Source organism: Halichoerus grypus, chromosome 4 (genome assembly GCF_964656455.1).
Source record: "Halichoerus grypus chromosome 4, mHalGry1.hap1.1, whole genome shotgun sequence".
Lineage (NCBI taxonomy): Eukaryota > Metazoa > Chordata > Mammalia > Carnivora > Phocidae > Halichoerus > Halichoerus grypus.
The window spans coordinates 175,168,903-175,187,461 of record NC_135715.1 but is presented as its reverse complement, the minus strand read 5'-3'; the positions used below and the strand labels follow the sequence as shown (position 1 = coordinate 175,187,461).

Here is an 18,559-nt window from a genome sequence, read left to right as displayed (position 1 = left end):
TGGCCTAGGGAGAGGAAGGAGCTCAGAGGGGCTGCCTTGGACCACCCAGAACCCCCAGCTGCCCTGCCTCCCTTGACCCCAGGGAGAGCTGGGAGAGGCAGAGAACCAGCAGGAGGAGGGCTGAGGAAGCTGACCAGAAGACTGGATGTGACGATGGGAGGAGGAAAAGGAGCAGGAGGAGGTCTGAGAAGAGAGGAGGGTGGTCTTGGGGACAGGCACCAAGGGCTTGAACCCCAGGAAGGCAGAGCAATCTCAGGCTCCTTCCTTCCCTCAGTCCACCCCAGCCTGCAGAGCCCCCAACACCCAGGCAGGCCTCACCTCGATCCTCCATATCTGCACCCCGGGGGTGGTGATGTTGAGGGAGCCTTTGACTTGGGCGCTCAGTTTGGTCATGGCGGATGAGCCTAGGGGAGGGGGTTGTGGGAGCAAGGACTGAGGAGCTGGGAGCGTTTCAGGTGCTCTCCTTCCAGCGCAGGCCTGGAGAGCTCCCAACAGCTCCAGAGGCCAGGGTTCAGGGACTTGGGGAGGTGAGGGCTTAGCGCTCCTCCCCAGCCCCTGATTGGCCCGAGGGCCCAGCCTCCAGTTTTCCCACCCAGCTCTGATCTTGTCACTCTCTTGCTCAAACCCCTACCCTGACTCCCTATTACCTGATTAAAGCCCCCATTCTTTAGCCTGCCATTCAAGGCCCTTCTTTAGCCCCAAACACTTTTTCTTTTTGAAAATTTTTTATCAAAGCCATGTTGACTGCTTAAAAAAAAAGGAAAGCGAAGAATAAATAAGAGCCAAAAAGGGTATTTACCCCAAAGGAAAAACAGGTGTTCAAAGAAAACTTGTACTTGAAATTCATAGCAGCTCTATTCACAATAACCAAAAGGTAGAAACAACTCAAATGTCCAGCAACAAAACGTGGTATATATCTCCACAATGGAATATTATTCAGCCGCAAAAAGGAACCAAGTGCTAATACATGTTGCAACATGAATGACCCTTGAATACATTATGCTTCGTGAAAGAAACTGGACACAAAAGGCCATGTGTTGTGTGAGTCCATTTATATGAACCATCCAGAACAGGCAAATCCATACACATAGCAAGCAGATCAGCAGCTGTCAGGCGCTGGGGTGGGGGGAGGGGAGGGCCTACTAGTGGGCATAGAGTCTCCATCTGGGATGATGAAAAAATTCTGGAACTAGACAGTGGCCATGGTTGTAGTGTACAACATCGTGACTGTCCTGAACGCCCCTGGACTGTGTCCGTTAAAGTGGTTAAAATGGTAAATCTTATGTGTATTTTACCACAGTAGAAAAAGTGTATGCGGCAGTTTCGTGTTCCTTCCTAGCTATCCCCAAACACCCCTCAGTCACTGTTCTGGTGGTGCTCGAGATCTAGTCCCCACAAGGGTGGGGATCATATTTGCTCAGTACTGAACGCCCAGCATCTCACACCATGTGAGCACTTTGCGGAGTGGGTGGATGGATGGGTGGTTGGATGGATGGATGGATGAGTGAATGGATGGATGGAATGGATGGGTAGATGGGTGGATGGATGGATGGATGGTTGGATGGGTTAATGGATGGATGGAATGGATGGATGGATGGTTGGAAAGGTTAATGGATGGATGGAATGGATGGGTAGATGGATGGATGGATGGATGGATGGATGGATGGATGGATGGATGGGTGAATGGGTGGATGGGTGGATGAGTGGATGACAGAGTGAACTCTCCCAGTGTGAACCAGCCTCCACCCATTGAGCTGAAAGAAACCTCCCTCCCCAAGCTTCTTTTATGGTATCTTTTATGGCTCATTCTGTTTTCACCTGTAGCTCTGTTCCCTGCTGCAGTTGCTCATCAGAATCACCTAGGGAGCTTTTAAACAATACCAGTGCTTTGATGCTGCTCAGGTCTATCCCCAGGGACTCTGATTTAATTAGCCTGGGTGGGGCCCAGGCCTGGGTACTTTATTTTCTATGCCTTTTGGGAAGCGGAGCATGTGGACTTTTAAAACTTCCCAGAGAGGGGCGCCTGGGTGACTCAGTCGGTTAAGTGTCCAACCCTTGGTTTGGGCTCAGGTCATGTTCTCAAGGTTGTGAGATGGAGCCCCATGTCGGGCTCCATGCTCAGCGCAGAGTCTGCTTGAGATTCTCTCTCTCTCTCTCTCTCTCTCCTCCCCTCCCCCCGCCCCTTCCCACTCAGTTGCTCTCTCTCTAAAATAAATAAATAAAAATCTTTAAAACAAAAAACTTCCCAGAGACTCTGCTATGAGCCAGGGTGGGGATCGGCTTGTCCCCAGTTACTCTCATCCCTGGTTTTCTGCATCTCCCTATCAGGCTGGAGACCACCCCCATTCCCCACCAAGCCCACCACCCAGCCTGGCACAGCCTGGCACAGATCTGCCCTCCAAGAAGGCTCCTTGAATGCTCCTTGAATTGATGAACAATGAATGAAAGGTCGTGTGGCCCCAAGGGTCAGGCTTCATGCGCTGACAGCCTGGAACTTCCCTATCTAATCTCTCATGGCACCTTGGCTCTGAGTCACCTCTTGGAACAATGACCTGGCCCTTTACTGCTGGGAAACTCCCTCTTCTGAGTCCTGAGGGGTGACCTCTCTCCCCAGCATTCTGGAGTCTGGGTCAAGGTCTCCCTGCCCAGCCTCTGATTAGCGCCCCCTCGGGCAGATCAGGGGACCATGTCCGGTCACCAGCGCTGTGTAGGAACCCCTGGTGCCTGGGCCCTGTCCGATGCCCCTGTGGGCCATGGCCCCTCTATGAGGTATTTCTCAACCCACAGAGACCGTAGGTTCCCAGGACCCCTGGGTCAGTAGGACCAATTTGGGTACAAAGGAGAAAAATGTTTTCTGTGTTATTTCATTTACCACTTTGGTCTACATCTTCTTTTCTCCGAGACAGATTCTTTGACACTCACTAGCTCTATGAACATGAGCCTGGTTCTTCATCTAGAGATGGGGGGAGGGTCGGGTCAACCAGATGACCTCTAGAGACATGCTCTGATCCTAGGAGCGAGCAGCAAGAGGAACTGAGGGTAGGGCGCCTGGGTGGCTCACAGTTGGTTAAGCGACTGCCTCCAGCTCAGGTCATGATCCTGGAGTCCTGGGATTGAGTCCCACATGGGGCTCCCTGCTCAGTGGGGAGTCTGCTTCTCCTGCTGACCCTCCCCCATCTCGTTCTCTCTCTCTCTCTCTCTCTCTCAAATAAATAAAATCTTCAAAAAAAAAAAAAGAGGAATTGAGGGTGCAGGAGTAGGCACTTCTTGTGCATCAGATGAGTGGAGATTTGGGGGAGCAGGGATTTGGAAAAGCCAGTACGCTCCCTCCCTAGAGGAAAATCAGGATTCGGGACCCCCAGCAGCCTGAACTGGTAAGGGGGAGCCTCTGCTGGGGTGGGGGGCAAGGGGATCCTGAGGAGGGCGGCCCTGAGAGGTGAGCTCTTACTCCAAGGGTACCCCCACGGATACTCTCCGACGGCTCCTGCTCTCATCCATGTTGGTCCAAGCAGACGCCCTTGCCCCCCACCCCACGTGGGCCCTCCCCAGAGAGGCTGTTGCTCCTGACCTGGTGGGAGGATTATGGGCTCCTCACTCTCCCATGCCCACAGCATGGCCCCAGGTTTGCATATGCACTGCCTTCTCCCTCAACTGGAGTTTGCTGGCTACCCCCCTCACTCCTGGTCCCCAGTATTCTCTGTCCCCTACTTGAGGAAGGGCACCATTCCTCCCAGACCCCCCCAAAGTCAGCTATCTGGGCAACACCCTGGAACCCTCCCTCTCCTTCCCTCTGTCCACCTGAATGTCTCTCCTGCCTGCCCCCTGCCACACCCCTACCTCTCTCTGCTCGCTCGCTGCCTTCTAGTGATGCTGGACTGCTTGCTTGCCTTGGCCCCCCAGGCTGCTTTTCCCCCTCCCCCTATGTCCTTAGTCCTGCTCTTCCCTTTACCGAATGCTCTCCCCACCTTTCCTCACATGGCTGAATGTTACATGCTCCTTTAGACTCAGTTTAGTTCTCATTTCTTCCAGGAGACCTTCCCAGAATCCTCAGGCTAGACTAAGGACCCCTCCCCGAGGGCTCCAAGGCATCCTGGACCCATGCCACTCTTGACCCCTTAACCACATGGTGATGAAAGGATCTGTTTCTAAGTCTGAGGTCTCCAAGGTCAAGGACCTAGACTGTTCATCTGTGCAGACCCCAACTCTTAGCACATAGTAGGTGCTCAACAAATGTTCACAGAGCTTAAAGACAGAACTGTGGAATGGACAGGGTGGATCATGCTGGAGCCCTGGTGGGACTTCAGGCTCCTGCACCACCAGGTCCCATCTTTCCTTGCTTAACTGCCACCCTGCTGCCGTCAGGGTTCCAGCTGCGGAGTGCTGTCACGGCTCTCAGTCCCCAGTCATGCCGTTCTGAGCTAGACACGGATGTGGCAGGCCCTAGAACCCAGGACACCCTCCTGCTTCCCCAGGCCTGTGAGAGCGAGGAGAGAGGACACACCCCAGCATCCCAGGCTGCAGATTCTGCCCCTTGCAGACCTGGGATGCCTTTGCAGGCTTCCTGGGAAGGGGTGGACCGGATGTCCCAAGACCCTGGTCTGGACTTGGCTCCTACCTCCCCCCCACCCATTTCAGCTACATGGGGCCACCATGGCTGGTAAGGCCAGATGACAGGTCCTGGTGGAGGGGAGATGGGACAGAGCTGCATGCCTGGGTGACCAAGCATGGATGGGGGCCAAAAGGGCCCTGCCAGTCACCAGCCCCCTGCCTCTCTCTGTCTTTGCCCATCTAATTCCTGAGGGTTGTTGCTCACATCCTAGGATCCAGGAGCGCCGAGGCCCCAGCAGTGTCAGGGGGGATGGCAGCACAAAGAAAGAAACTGTTTCAGATAAAGAACAAATGGGCAGAGAGACGGGTTGGGGCAGGGGAAGGGGAGGCAGAGTGAGGTCAGGGTGACCAACTAGTTCTGGTTTGCCCAGGAGTGTCCAAGTTTTAAATCTCAAAGTGCCGTGTCTCCAGATTCTCCCCATTCTGGGCAATCGGGATGGTTGACACCTGAAGTGAAGTTAGCGTCAGGTGCGGCTCTGAAAGAGCTGTTGTCTGGAGTGCAGACTACAATTCTTTCCTTGGAGGCCCAGGAAGCCGGGCTCCCTGCTCTTTCCAGACGCTCCAGAATGCCAAGCCTCTCCTTCACGTCCGCTCCAAGGTGGCCCTACGCTGCCAGCAAGAAGCAGGGGCCCCTATCCTGTTGCCCCCTGTCCTGTTGCCCCCCACCACCTACTGTCCCAGTGTCCCGCAGGGTTGCCTTACCTGTCTGGGGGAGGCAGCTGCCACCTGGGAGGTCTCAGGGAGTTGTGGCAAGCTGGCTGCAGGACAGCGACCTTTGTCCCCACCACCCCCCCCTTCTAGGAACTGCCTTCACCATATAAGGGAAGATAGGGCCCCAGCAAAAGAGAGAGAGAGAATGGGTGAGGGGGTGGGGAGGCAGGTGCCCGCCAGGTCCCTGGGAGCCTGTGGAGCCCAGCGACAGCCTGACAGCCAGAGCCAGTGGGCCCCACCCTTGGCTGGGCGTGAGCGAGCTCCCGGGGATAGGGTACATTTCTGCCCACGGCTCTGGCGCTCATTGTGCGTGGACAGCCCCGGCCACAGAAGGCAGGGGAGCCTGGACCCTTCCTCCTCCCAACCCAGATGAGGAGGCTCAGCTGTCCTCCCTCATTCCCTGGGAGAAGGGCTCATAGGGCATAGGGCAGGACTCCGGGATGCAGAGCCAGGGATTCACACTTGCGACCCCTCCAGGACCGAAGGGGCTGGCACCCGAACGGGTCTCTCACTCGGCAGGACACTTGCTCAGAGGGGGCACGGGTGGTCTTCTTGCCCCCCCACCCCCTTCCCGGGTACTGACTCCACCTGGCATGTTTATTAGCTGCCATAAACCAGTGCCTTTGGACTCTGCCACTTTCTCCCAGAAGCCAAGGCTTCCATTTCCAACCCCGATCCTGGACAGCCCGTCTCACTGATGACGGGAAACCAGGGCAGCCCTCTCGGGGTGGGTCTTGCTCTGAAGTCCGCTTTGCTGACAAACTCAGCACCTTGGGCAGCTGCCCCCCAAACTTGACCCCTACAGAAATTCTCCTGTCCCCTCTGAGCCCTGGTCCTCTGGAGGGCAGGATGAAGTGGGCGGGGTGAGGGCAGCCCCTCCTCCTGACCACACCTTCCCCAGAGTTCTGGAGGCCGTGTGTGTGTGTGTGTGTGTGTGTGTGTGTGTGTGTGTGTGTGCGCGCGCGCGTGTGCACGTGTGAGCATGCTCACCAACAGTCTGCAAAGAGGAGTAAACACACGGCAGGTGCTACTTTGTTTCTTAAAAGAACATCTTTTTTCCTGCATAAAAAGGAGTCTAGGGGCGCCTGGGTGGCTCAGGTCATAGTCCCAGGATCCTGGGATAGAGCCCCATATCAGACTCTCTGCTCAGTGGGAGTCGGCTTCGCCCTCTCCCTCTGCCCCTCCCCTGCTCATGCTCTCTCTGTCTCTGTCTCTCTCTCTCAAATAAATAAATAAATAAATAAAATCTTAAAAAAAAAAAAAGAGTCTATGTTCATTCAGTTATACAGACAGGCAAAAAGGAAAAGAAAAACTCATTTATGATTTCACTACAGAGATAATCTACAAATAAATCGGTGATTTACTGTGGAGTATCTCTTTCAAGTGATTTATTTTTGAGTATTTCTTTCAAGTACATATGCTGTGTATGTGTACTATATGTATATATCTATTTTTCTATCTATCCTTTTTATTGTGCATGTTATATGTTATTTCGTGACTGCATTTTAATGGTCTCATGATAACCCATTAGATAGATAGCATAGTTTATATAACCAATAATTCATTATTGGACTTCCGAATTATATCCATTTATTTGATACTACAAAGAATGCCGTGGTGATTCTTCTTATTGCTAAATTTTTTTTTTAAGATTTTATTTATTTACTTGAGAGAGAGAGCAAGCATGAGCAGAGGGGAGGAGAGCAGGAGAGGGAGAAGCAGGCTCCCCGCTGAGCAAGGAGCCCGACGCTGGGCTCTATCCCCGGACCCTGGGACCATGACCTGAGCCGAAGGCAGATGTTTAACAGACCGAGGCACCCAGGCGCCCCTGTTATTGCTAAATCCTTGCCATTCAATTGCATCTCTTATTATTTCTTTGGGATAAACTCCTAAAATTGGAATTGCTAGATCAAAGATGTGAACAGGCAAATGGGCCTCCGGAAAAGTCACATTAATTTCTAGTACCACCTGCAGCCCAGAAGACTGCCTGTTTCTCTACATCTTCCCCAGCACCGGGCTCCAGATTTTAAGAAACTCTCTGTCGGTCTGACTGCCAAAAAGAAAACAGTCATTGTGTGTGTTGAGTTATGTTATTTTGATTACCAGTGGAAGAGACCATTTTAAGACATATATATATATATATATTAGCTACATCTTCTTTTGTGAATTTTTAATTAATTGGTTGAGTTGTTTATGCTTAATGTATTAAGGTTGGTAATCTGCCTGTAATTTAAGCTGTACTTTTCTCTAGTTTGCTTCTTGCCTTTTAATTTAGCCTCAAGAGTTTTTGGGAGAACATATGTTTTGTTTGTTTGTTTTTAATTTTAATTCCAGTCTAGTTCACATACAGTGTTATATCAGTTCCAGGTGTACAATATAGCAATTCAACACTTCCATACATGACCCAGTGCTCATCACAACACTCATGCTCCTTAATCCTCATCACCTGTTTCCCCCATCCCCCCTGCCCACCTCCCCTCTGGTAACCAGCAGTTTTTTCTCTATAGTTAAGAGTCTGTTTCTTGGCTTGTCTCCTTTTTTTTTTTTTTCCCTTTGTTCATTTGTTTTGCTTCTTCAATTTCACATATGATTGAAATCATATGGTATTTGTCTTTCTCTGACTGGTTTATTTCATATTTATATTCTCTAGCTCCTCCATGTTGTTGCAAATGGCAAGATTTCATTCTTTTTATGGCTGATTAATATTCCATTGTATATATATATATATAAACCACATCTTCTTTACCTATTCATCTATCAATGGGCACTTAGCTTGCTTCCATAATTTGGCTATTGTATATAATGCTGCAATAAACACAGGGATCCCTTTAATTTAGTGTTTTCATATTCTTTGGGTAAATACACAGTAGTGTGATTACTGGATCAATTTTTTGAGGAACTTCCATACTGTCTTCCACAGTGGCTGTACCACTTTGCATTCCGACCAACAGTGCGGGAGCATTCCTATTGGGGAAACATATGTTTTAAAAAAATCATTTCCAGGGACGCCTGGGTGGCTCAGATGGTTAAGCGTCTGCCTTCGGCTCAGGTCATGATCCCAGGGTCCTGGGATCGAGCCCCACATCGGGCTCCTGGCTCAGCGGGGAGTCTGCTTCTCCCTCTCCCTCTGCTTCTCCCACTGCTCATGCTCTCTCTATATATATATCTCTGTGTCTCAAATGAATAAATAAAATCTTTAAAAAAATCATTTCCAATTTCTTTATTATGGTAAATGTCAAATATATAGAAAAGTGTAAATAATAGCGCAACAGTACAATACTCAACACTCAAGGATTCAAGAATTAATGGAAGTAAATATACTTGAAGTAATTTGCAGATATCATGATACTTGAGCCCAAAATATTTATCACACGTATCCTAAGAATGAGGGCATTCTCCATAACTATAATATGATTTTCACACCTGAGAATATTAACAATAATTTCTAACATCATCTGCTATCCTGTCCATAGTTAAAATTTTGCCAATTTTCCCACAAGGACTCTAACAGCTGGTTTTATTGACTCATGATCAAATTCGGATCATGCATTTCCTTTGAGTGTGATGTCTCTTCAGTATTTTGTAAATCTAGAACAGTCGTCCAACTTTTTTCCTGATGTTGACTTACCCGGGTCAAGGACACACGTCTTGTCGTATGTTCACATTGTGGGTTTGTCTGAGTCTTTCCTTGTGTATTATTTAGCTTGTTTCTCTTCCTCTAGTATTGCCCACAAACTGAAAGTACATCTAACGTCTTGATTAGGTTCTGTAAAGGCACATTCTGCCCTTTGCAATCAGAAGTCATCCCAGAGTGATGGTTTGGCACGAGAAGCACGAAAGTTTTAAATTCCTTACTTACCACTTCTTACTTCTTCTTTGATAATATTCATTCTGTAATTACTTATTCAACACCTGATTTCCCCACCGTGTCTGTTTAGCTCACTGCTGAACCCTAGTGCCGGGTACATGGTAGGCGTGCCATGAATGTTTGAAGGAAAGAAATGGAATTTATGATTTCTATCTCTGATATTATATTTAGAAAGCTGTGTTTTACATTTTAAACTGATTTTTATTTTTTAAAAAACTAATAAATATGCCTGCTAAAAGAATTCAAATTAGGGGTGCCTGGGTGGCTCAGTCCTTAAGCGTCTGCTTTTGGCTCAGGTCATGGTCCCAGGGTCCTTGGATCGAGCCCTGCATCGGGCTCCCTGCTCGGCGGGGAGTCTGCTTCTCCCTCTCCCTCTGCCGCTCCCCCCTGCTCGTGTTCCCTCTCTCGCTGTGAGATCATCCTATATCTGCTCGAATAGTTCCATCTCATTGTTTTTCAAGACTGCATGGTATTCTCTGCTATAGATATAGCAATATTTATTTAACTAGTCCCTTACTGATGGACACTTAGGTTATTTCAAGTGTTTTGCTATTACAAACAAGGATGCAATTAACACCCTTATACATACAAGTCTAAATGTACATACATTTTATACACAGCACAAATTCCTAAAAGTGGAATTGCTGGATCAAAGGGTATCTGCACTTAAAAAAATACTTTTTTAAAGATTTATTTATTTATTTGAGAGAGAGAGAAAGCACGAGCATGGGGGAGGGACAGAGGGAGAGAGAAGCTCAAGCAGACTCCCTGCTGAGCAAGGAGCCCCAAAGGGGGGCTTGATCTCACCACCCCAAGATCATGACCTGAGCCAAAATCGAGTCGGATGCTTAACGGACGGAGTCACCCAGGCGCCCCTCAAAAATAATTCTGATAGTGTCAAATTGCTCTCCAAAGAGGTTGTACCAGCTCACACCCCTGCCAGCAGTGTTTTATTGGGTGACTGCTCCCCTGCACCCTCTACTCCTGTGTGTGTAACAAGCAAAGGGTGAATATCTGCCCATACCAGGCTCCCATGAGATACATTCTCACAGCTGACATCTCCAAAGCCTTCCTCCCTCCCAGCCATCCCTGCCCCCACCCCCAAGCCAAGAAGCCACAGCGTCCTGCCAAGTTTATCTCTCCTCTCAACATCCATCTCTTCTATCCTCTTCCTGCTTCACTCTGCCCTGGCCTCAGCTCAGGCTTCCGCTGCCCATATTTGGGACCACGGCTGTGGTCTCCGCATGTGGTCTCATGTCTCTGTACCCCTGGTCGAGGTTCCAAAATCCAGCTGCCGCCTTTGAGCACTGCCCCCACCCACTCCGCGTTCCTCTATGGCACCCACTGGGCTGCCTAAAGAGCTGCACTATCTGGCCCCTCCTGCTGTCTCCAGCACCATTTCCCACCCTTCCTCCCTCGTGTGCCATTCCAAAATTCTCATTTCCCATACTCCCTACTGTGGCAGTCCCCCCCCGCCCCCCCCAAAACGTTCTGCTTCCTTCCTGACGCACCTCCTCGCTTAGGCCACCTTTACCTGAATTGCTTCTCCTTCCCAAACTCCTCTGAGCCATAAGGCAGCAGGAAGCATTTTCCAAACCTCCCAGGCCATCCCAGGTGGGCTGAGGCGCCCCCCTCCCCATGCTCCCCACCTTCCGTGTTCTCTCTCTATCTCTCACACTGCGTTTATTGCATTTCAGGTTTTATTTATTTATTTAAAAAAATATTTTATTTATCCATTTGAGACAGAGAGCGTCAGTGCAAGAGCAGAGGGAGAAGCAGAAGCAGACTCTCCGCTGAGCAGGGAGCCAGACCGGGGGCTCTGGGCTCGATCCCAGGACCAGGAGATCATGACCTGAGCAGGAGGCAGCCACTTAGCCATCTCAGCCACCTAGGCGCCTCGCATTTCAGGTGTCTTTCCCAGCACTGGGGTGTGGATTCCTTGAAAGCAGAGGCATGGCCCAGTCATGGGGTGTCCCTGGGTCCTGGCATCGTGCCCAGCACACAGAGAACGCGGATACATGTGGTTGAGTTGAACTCCATGTGGGTGAAGGCTGCGTGGGTGGTGGTGGTGGGGAGAGACTGACTGTGGTCTCATTCAAAGCTGGGAACCCTGGTGACTCCCTGGTGTGTCAGGGCCCCTGGGATGCAAATCTTGGGGGTAACCAGTGTTTACTGGGAGAGCAGGAAATCAAGCAGTACCCGAGGGAGGAGGAAGGCGGAGGCAGGGAGGGCTGAGTATTTACCCTGCCCCGGTGGGCTCCAGCTCAGAGTGGAGCTGATGGGAGCTGTGGGCTTCTGTTCCCGGATCACACACGCTGCAGGTCCCCCCCAACACTTGGGGGACAGACCAGCATCTGGGGCGCGGGGAGGCCGACTTGAGGCTGGATTCACAAGGTATGGGGATGAGGGGGAGTGAAGGGGCAAGGTAGGCAGAGCTGGGGGGACAGAGACCAACTTTGGAAAGGGCAAATCTCCCTTCTGTTCGGTGTGTTTATGTGTATTGGGGGGGAAGACTGCCCCCTCCCCCCGCCCCGGAGATGGGTGAATGATGCTGGCCCCCATCTTTCCAGCCCCCGGGGTGGGCGGGGGAGGGGCAGGCTGGCGTCACCGAGGACAGAGAGGCCTCTAGCGGCCACCGTGGGAAGCAGGAGAGGGCGGGCCGGGGAGGGGCGGCAGGGCACTTCCTGCCAGGGCCTGGGGCTGCCCAGTTTTGCAAAGGAAGTGCTGCCCGGGCCGGAGGGGCGGAGGCAGGAAGTGGGCCGGAGGCTCGGGCAAGGGCGCGGCCGGTAGGTGCTGAGAGGCCGCCGAGGGCCGGGTGGGGGAGGGCGGTGCGGAGGGCAAGGGGACCGAGCGCCTGCCCACCTTCTCCCCGGAGACCTTGACGCCTCGGCCTAAGTTCTTCCGTTTGGAGCCGAACTTGGCTTCCCAGGAACCCGCCCCGCCCCCCAGGCCCCGCTCGGGGGCCGCCGGAGCCCCGCCCCTCTACCCGGGGACAGAGGCCACACCCCTCCCGCCTGCAAATATCGTCCAGGGGCCTCCCCTTGGGACGCAGCCCAGCTTTACTTTACAGCTACTACTAGCGAGCCCTCGGCGTGCAGGCATTTAATCAACTGTGCAGAGGGCGTTTCTCCATTTTGCAGGTCAGGTAACTGAGGCTATGAGAAGCAGAATAATCAACTAGTACAGCGGTGCAGGCGGGGCCGCTCACCGGGGGGCGTCGACCTCGCACTTGCACGCTTGAAGCCCCGGGGCCCTAGGGCAGCCGCTCCCTTCACGCTCCCCCGCAAAGGATTTACTGGGGGGTGTGGCCTCATGGGACACACAACCGCTCCCCGCTTCAACGTCCCCCCAATGACCACAGAGGCAGCATGGGGGTCTGGCGTTCTCTTTAGTTCTCGGCATACTGTGGGGCTCTCAGTCAGAGAAGGCACTTAAATGGGAAGGTCACCCTATTCAGGCCAACCTTATCCTCCCTCCCACCCCCAGTTCTCGGGGGCGGAGGGGCAATGGTATCTCCATTTGACATCCCCCCTTGGCACTGGTATGTGGGTCCCCTTAACCGTTAAGCCCTGGGGAGAGCCCAAGGCCTTGACCTCCAGACTCTCAGCATTTTGGGGAATGGGTTCCAGATAAAGAAGTCAGAGCTGGAAGGCAGGATGTTTTGAGAGCTGCCCCCAGCCAGCAGGGGATGAGGCAGAGGGCGACAGGGGGTGGGTTGGCACGGGGGGGCGGGGGGACAGCTTGGCCAGGCTTCCTGGAGACCCCCAAGCCCCGCAAGAAGGGTCCCACCTCCTACAGCTCCCCTAAAGGCACCGGTGAAGTACGGAGTGGGTGGGGGAGGCCCCGGATCGGGTGCAGAGACCCCTACACACTCAGCTGGTGGGCCTAGCACAGCGCTGGGCACAGAGAAGGTGCTAATGTGTTTTGAATGAATGAATGAGTAACTGGAGCAAAGAGGATGTGAGGGACAGAAGACAGGGCTTGGGGCCCCTTGGCCCAGCCTGTTTCATTCAGAAAATAGCAGTTTAAAAAATGTAAAAATCCTTTCCCTCCCTCCCCACAATTTATGGGTCCAGGAAAGGGGTGAAGGAGGGGGTCTCTCTCTACCCCGAACCTTCCCTCTCCCCTTCCCCTAAAAATCTATATACACATATACATATTTATATGGCACCACAAAGGGGTCCTGCCTCCACCCCCACACTAGGAGCTGGGGGAGCCAAGCCCCAGGGCCTTGGGGTGGTCAAGGCAGATGTGAGGGGTCAGGGCTTGGTGTGGGGAGCAGCCTTCGGCTGCTGATGAGCCTAGAGAAGCTGGACTCTGGGGTCCCAGAGGACACACACCGCTCCCTTCACAAGTGGTAACAGATCTTCTGCCCTCCCTGCCCTCCCAGGCAGAGACTGGTGGGGGCTCTATCAGTCCCAAGGGAGGAGGTGGGAGATTGTTTCCTCCCGCTCCAGCCTAGACTGCAGCCACCTGGAGACTGTTCCAGGCCAGAGCTGACCCGATCACGGCCCTGGGAAAACAGGGCAGGGAAAAGGGCTCTACGCAAGGCACTTGGGTGTCCACTGTTCCCAGGCTGGGGGCCCAAGGCACGGGACGGCAGGAACCCTGCCCCTCCCCGAAGTAGAACCAGAAAGGGCCAAGGGGCCCAATTTGGCAGCAAAGAAACATGGCAGCAGAGAGAGAGAGAAAGGGGGAGCGGCACACAGGGCCCCACAGATCCCCCAAGGAGGAGGAGGAGGTTCTAAGGCACTGAACAGGGACCTGGAGGCTCATCGCCCTTGGCGCAGCCTGCTGCCCGTTCACAGCTTGGCCGGGCAGGTGGGGAGGGCCCACGTCCCCGTGACGCTGAGGGGGTAGCAGTGGCCGCTGGGTTTTCTTAAGGCAAAGTCCACGTGTGAGGGGTGTGGGCCTTGGTCAGGGGCAGCTCCTGGCCCCAGGGCGCCTCACTAGCTGCCGGGCCGAGGCTGCCTGAGCACTGAGTACACGTCATCCACGCGGCTGAGCTGCTCGAAGAAGGGCAGCAGGTCGTGAAGCTCCGTGTCGCTCATGTTGTCAAACCAGGAGGCCACTGGTACCTGGGCGGATGGATGCGGGGCAGTGAGGAGGGCAGGTGGCTCTGGGCGCGGGATGTCCAGACCAGCCCTGAGCACCCACTGCTTGGTGGGCCACCCCCCGGAAACCCCTGACCCACGGTTTTCAGACATTTTTGACAGCAACCCACCGTAAATCATATTTACACATACAATAAAGTGCCAGTTTTATAAAATACTTAGCCTTATTGTGTGCAAAGCACTCCAATATCTTCTATTCTATTTTGTTGTTCAAAACTCCAACTAGGACCCCCTACATTATTTCTGTGACCCACAAATAGGGCACAACTGGCAGTCTGAGAAATTGGAAACTGCTCCAGTATGCAACAGGGCCCTCCGCCCCTGGTGGGCGCCCTCCCCCTACAAGCACGGGGATCGGCTCGATTGATCAGTAAGGTATGAAACGCAGCAGCGGGTGGATGAGGCTAGGGAGTGGCAGGCACAGGCCACCGAGGGCCAGGAGGAGGACCGGGAGGGCACCAGGCCCCGGACACCACCCAGCATGGCAGTGGGGAGGCCAAGGAGGCTCCAGTGGCTAGACCCTTTTCTTGGCTCTCGGCCCTCAACCCGGTCCTGCCCGGCACTCACGGCGTTGTCTGGATGGAAGACGTAGGAGGCGGGCGAGTTGTCTAGGATGAGCACCCGCCGCAGGTCTCGGCCCAGCCGGCTCAGGTCCTTCACGTAATTCCCCCGGTGGAAGACACAGGACTCCCGAAACAGGCGCGCCCGGAAGGCCCCCCACTTGTCCAGCAGATCAGCTACTGGGTCTGCATACTACAGAGTGGAACACGGGTCATCTGGGGCCGAAGGTGACCCAGAGGTCCATCCAGCTGCAGGATGGAGACGGAGGGGAGGCAAGTGGCCCCAGGAGCCCTTCAGAGGGTTGGGGGGGGGCTCACCTTGGCCAGGCTGGCGGTGAACAGCACGCACTCAAAGAGCTCGCCCATTCGCTGCAGGAACTCGTCCACGTGGGGCCTCTTCAGCACATAGACCTAGGGGGTGGGCCAGTGAGGGGACTGCTGGCCCACAGGCCTGGGCAGGGAAGGGAGGGGCGGGGCGGCTGAGGAGGGGGAGGAGGGGGGAGCAGAGCAGAGGGGCACAGGAGGGAGGCTGGTCCCAGGGCCTGCGGGCTCCACTTGGCCAGCGGGCCGTTCCAACTGTCCTTCCAGAAGGGGATCAAAATGAGCCTCCAACTTCTAGCTTCAGGTCCTACCTCATGGGGAATCACTAATCCCCTGTCCCTCCCCCACCATGGCCTTAGGCAAATGTAGGGGCCTGGGGGCAGCCCCCTCACCCCAAGGCTGCAGGGCACCGGCCCCCGAGCCAAGTAATGGAGAACAGGCTGGACAGCACACAACCTATCCTGAATTACTTGAACTGGGTCCCGGGCAAGGTGGGGCAAGGGGGTGCCGAGGAGGAACCCCACTCCCTGCAGGCCTTGGAGTTGGGCCAAGTCCCTGAGGGTCTGTGTGACCTTGGATGCAAGTCTCACACCCTCAGGGGCCTTACATTCCATCTCTATCAAAGTCCCACCTGGGGTGCTCAGGATTGGTGAGAGGAGCCTGGGGTCTGGAAGGCAGATGCCAAGCCCGCCGCCTCCCCCCCACACCCAGCCCCTCACCTGGTGGACCACCCCATCAATCTCCACAGGGATGATGAAGTCGGCGTTGTTCACTGGCTGTGGGGGGAAAAGGAGCTGCTGGCGCGGGGCCCGCAGAGACCACCCCCCCAGTCCAGGGCAGGCCCCCTCAGAGACCCGGGGCTGAGGGCTGCTGGGCAGGGCCCACCTTGAAGGAGCTGTGCACCAGGGTCTCGTCCAGGTCGATGACCACACAGATCTTGTCCACGTCCTGGGCCTTGGCTTCTGGGAGCAGGCACTGGACTGGGGTCTGCTGCAGGGATGGGTGAGGTAGTTGGGGGCACCTCTCCTAAGGCCCCGTCATTTCTCCTACATGGGTCTTCCCTCCCCCAGCCCTCTACCTGGGGAGACACAGGGGTGGCAGGGAGAGACCACCGCCTTCCCAGCTTTGCCCCCTGCCAACTGGGGCCTGGGGCAGGCTGCACTTCCCCACCTGGGAAGCCAAGGGAGAGAAAAGCTTCCATCTTATAGGAGAAATCCAGACTTCCCTTGGCTGAAGGGCCCTCACATGGGTGGCAGTCTTGGGGCATTCAGGGCCAGGCTGGGAAGGCCTGGGAGGGAGGGTGCAGGGTTTGGGAGGGGGCCTTCCCTATCTTACAGGGCCTGCAGACTGGTCATGCCCAGATGCCCGCCCCCGCAGCTCCCACCTGGCCAGCACGCACCTTGGGGACAGCTCCGTTCTCCTCCACCAGCAGGGGTGCCCCACTGTGCGCAGGCAGGGCCTCCCCATCGTCCCGGCAGACGCAGCAGAAAAGCGAGTGGAGGATGCCCCGGCTCCGGGGCTTCTGAGAAGCTGCTGACTTCTGGTCACCTGAAGCAGGGAGGCCCGAAGTGGGGGTGTGCACACGAGGCTGCAGAGTCGTGCCTATGTACCCAGGTGCGAGCCCCTGTGCTGAGAGGGTCTGGCCATGCCCCCTTCGCTCAGGGAGATACACCACCGTGGCTCCAGACCCTCCTGACAGCCTTGACCCCAGGCCACCCCTCTGGTACCCACAAATCCTCCTAGTGTGGGCACAAAGCCACCCTCATCCAGCAGTGGGCTGGCTGGAAGGGGCCCACGGAAAGTGCTTTCTCTTTGCTCCCAGCCTTCATCACTCCTGAGGGATCAGCCCCACTGCGGACGCCTCCTGACACCCACCTTACCTGAGTAGCCCCTGCTCGCTGGGGCCCCTACCGAGGAGGGCTGGGGCCGGGGGCCCTGCTCTCCACTCCCGCCCTCCTCCCATCCTTTCCGCCCACGTGGGTCCAAAGTCCTTACTAAGGCTGGGCGCAGAGGCTGGGAGTGGGGGCCTGGAGTCGGTGTCCCGCAGCCATCTGCCGGCCCCGCCTCCTCCGCCCTCGCCCCGCCCAGACCTCCGACCTAGAGCCCGGCATCCGCCGCCTGATTGACGGGCCCACCCTCCACCGCCCCTCTACCGGGCCCCCCGCCTTCGGGCGGAGCTAGGCCCAGGCCAGAGCTGGGCCGACCCGGAGGGGCTTCCTAGCCTCTGAGGTCAACACCGGGACAGGGAGGGGCAGACGCCCAGCCTAGACCCTCCAGCCCCCGGGGGCCCGGCCGAGGCAGGCGGGCGGCACCGCTCACCGGGTCGGTGCGTGTGTGCACAGGCCCGGCGCCCAAGGGCCTGCAGCCGGGGCGCCTGGTGCTAAGCCCGATGCACGGGACTCCCCGCGGGTGCGCTAGCGACCCTTAGAAGTGGCTGCCCCACTCTTGTGCCTCTCAGGGGCTCAATGCTTCTATGCGTGACGCGGAAGTTTGTTGGGATAGTAGCTGTGCGTTGGCGGGAGATCCTTCCAACCCTCCCCAGCCCGCTGTCACCTCGGCGCCCCCTCCGGCGACCCAACCAGACCGCGGCCCGGGGCGGAGCCTCAGCGGGTGGCCTGAAGGCGCCCTCTTCAACCCCCCCATCTCCCAGCCTCATTGGCGCCAATGGGGGGGAGGGGGTGACTGTCGGGCAACGCGCAATGCTAGCCCGGGAGACCCGGAAGGAACCCACTCTCTATCCCTGCCTCAGTTTCCCCCCCCTCGAGCACTCGGGAGCGCCCAAGTGGCTCCAGGCCCCGCCCCGCGTCTCGGAGCCTCGGCGAGTTCAAACTCTCTCCCCGCTCCCTCTCCGGCTGGGAGCTTTGAGCTCAGCAGTGGCGGGCGCCCGGGGCGGCGGCGGCGACTGACCCGGGAAGGGTCTCGGCCCCCTCCTCCTCCCATCCCGCGGCGCCCCGGCTGCAGCCCCCTCCGCGGCCCCAGTACCTTTGCCCCGTAGCGGGCCCCGCGCCTCCTCCTTGGTGATCTGAGTAATGACGGCCGAGCTGTCCATGGGGCCGGGCGCGCTCCGCTCCGGCCGGACTCTGGCCCGGGCGCCCGGCCTCCCCCCCGGCTCGGGCCGGAATCGGGGCGCGGGGGGGAGGGGAGGGGTGGGAGGGAGGGATCCCCGCGAGCTTCGGAGGGGAGGGGAGCCAGGTTCTAAGGGGGAGGGGGAGGGAGGGGGCGCGGAGGAAACTTTGTTACAACATGGAGTTTCCTCCCCGCGAGGCGGATGCAAACATGGAACCCGGGCGCTGTTTCAAGGCTCCCCCTTAAAAGGGCAACGGCTTCGGCGTGACCTGGACTCGGCCGCGGCTTTCATCACCGCTGGGGCCGGCGCG

At 55.8% G+C, this 18,559-nt stretch overlaps 1 protein-coding gene across 8 annotated transcripts; it reads right to left on the bottom strand.

The window, feature by feature from the left end:
- Positions 1 to 12,556: 12,556 nt before the first annotated feature.
- Positions 12,557 to 18,559, bottom strand: CTDSP1 (CTD small phosphatase 1). Of its 8 annotated transcripts, none has more exons than XM_078071323.1 (7): positions 18,165 to 18,555; positions 16,582 to 16,784; positions 16,068 to 16,172; positions 15,902 to 15,958; positions 15,180 to 15,272; positions 14,869 to 15,054; positions 12,557 to 14,265 (listed from the first exon to the last, which is right to left on the bottom strand). In XM_078071323.1, exons 1-7 carry the CDS (start codon positions 18,229 to 18,231, stop codon positions 14,137 to 14,139), a joined length of 840 nt encoding a protein of 279 aa, XP_077927449.1. In that variant the 5' UTR covers positions 18,232 to 18,555; the 3' UTR covers positions 12,557 to 14,136. The 8 variants fall into 8 exon arrangements, with proteins under 8 accessions (XP_077927449.1, XP_077927450.1, XP_035938981.1 ...); XM_078071324.1 differs by having other exon boundaries at positions 16,068 to 16,169; XM_036083088.2 differs by having other exon boundaries at positions 16,582 to 16,730; positions 18,165 to 18,551.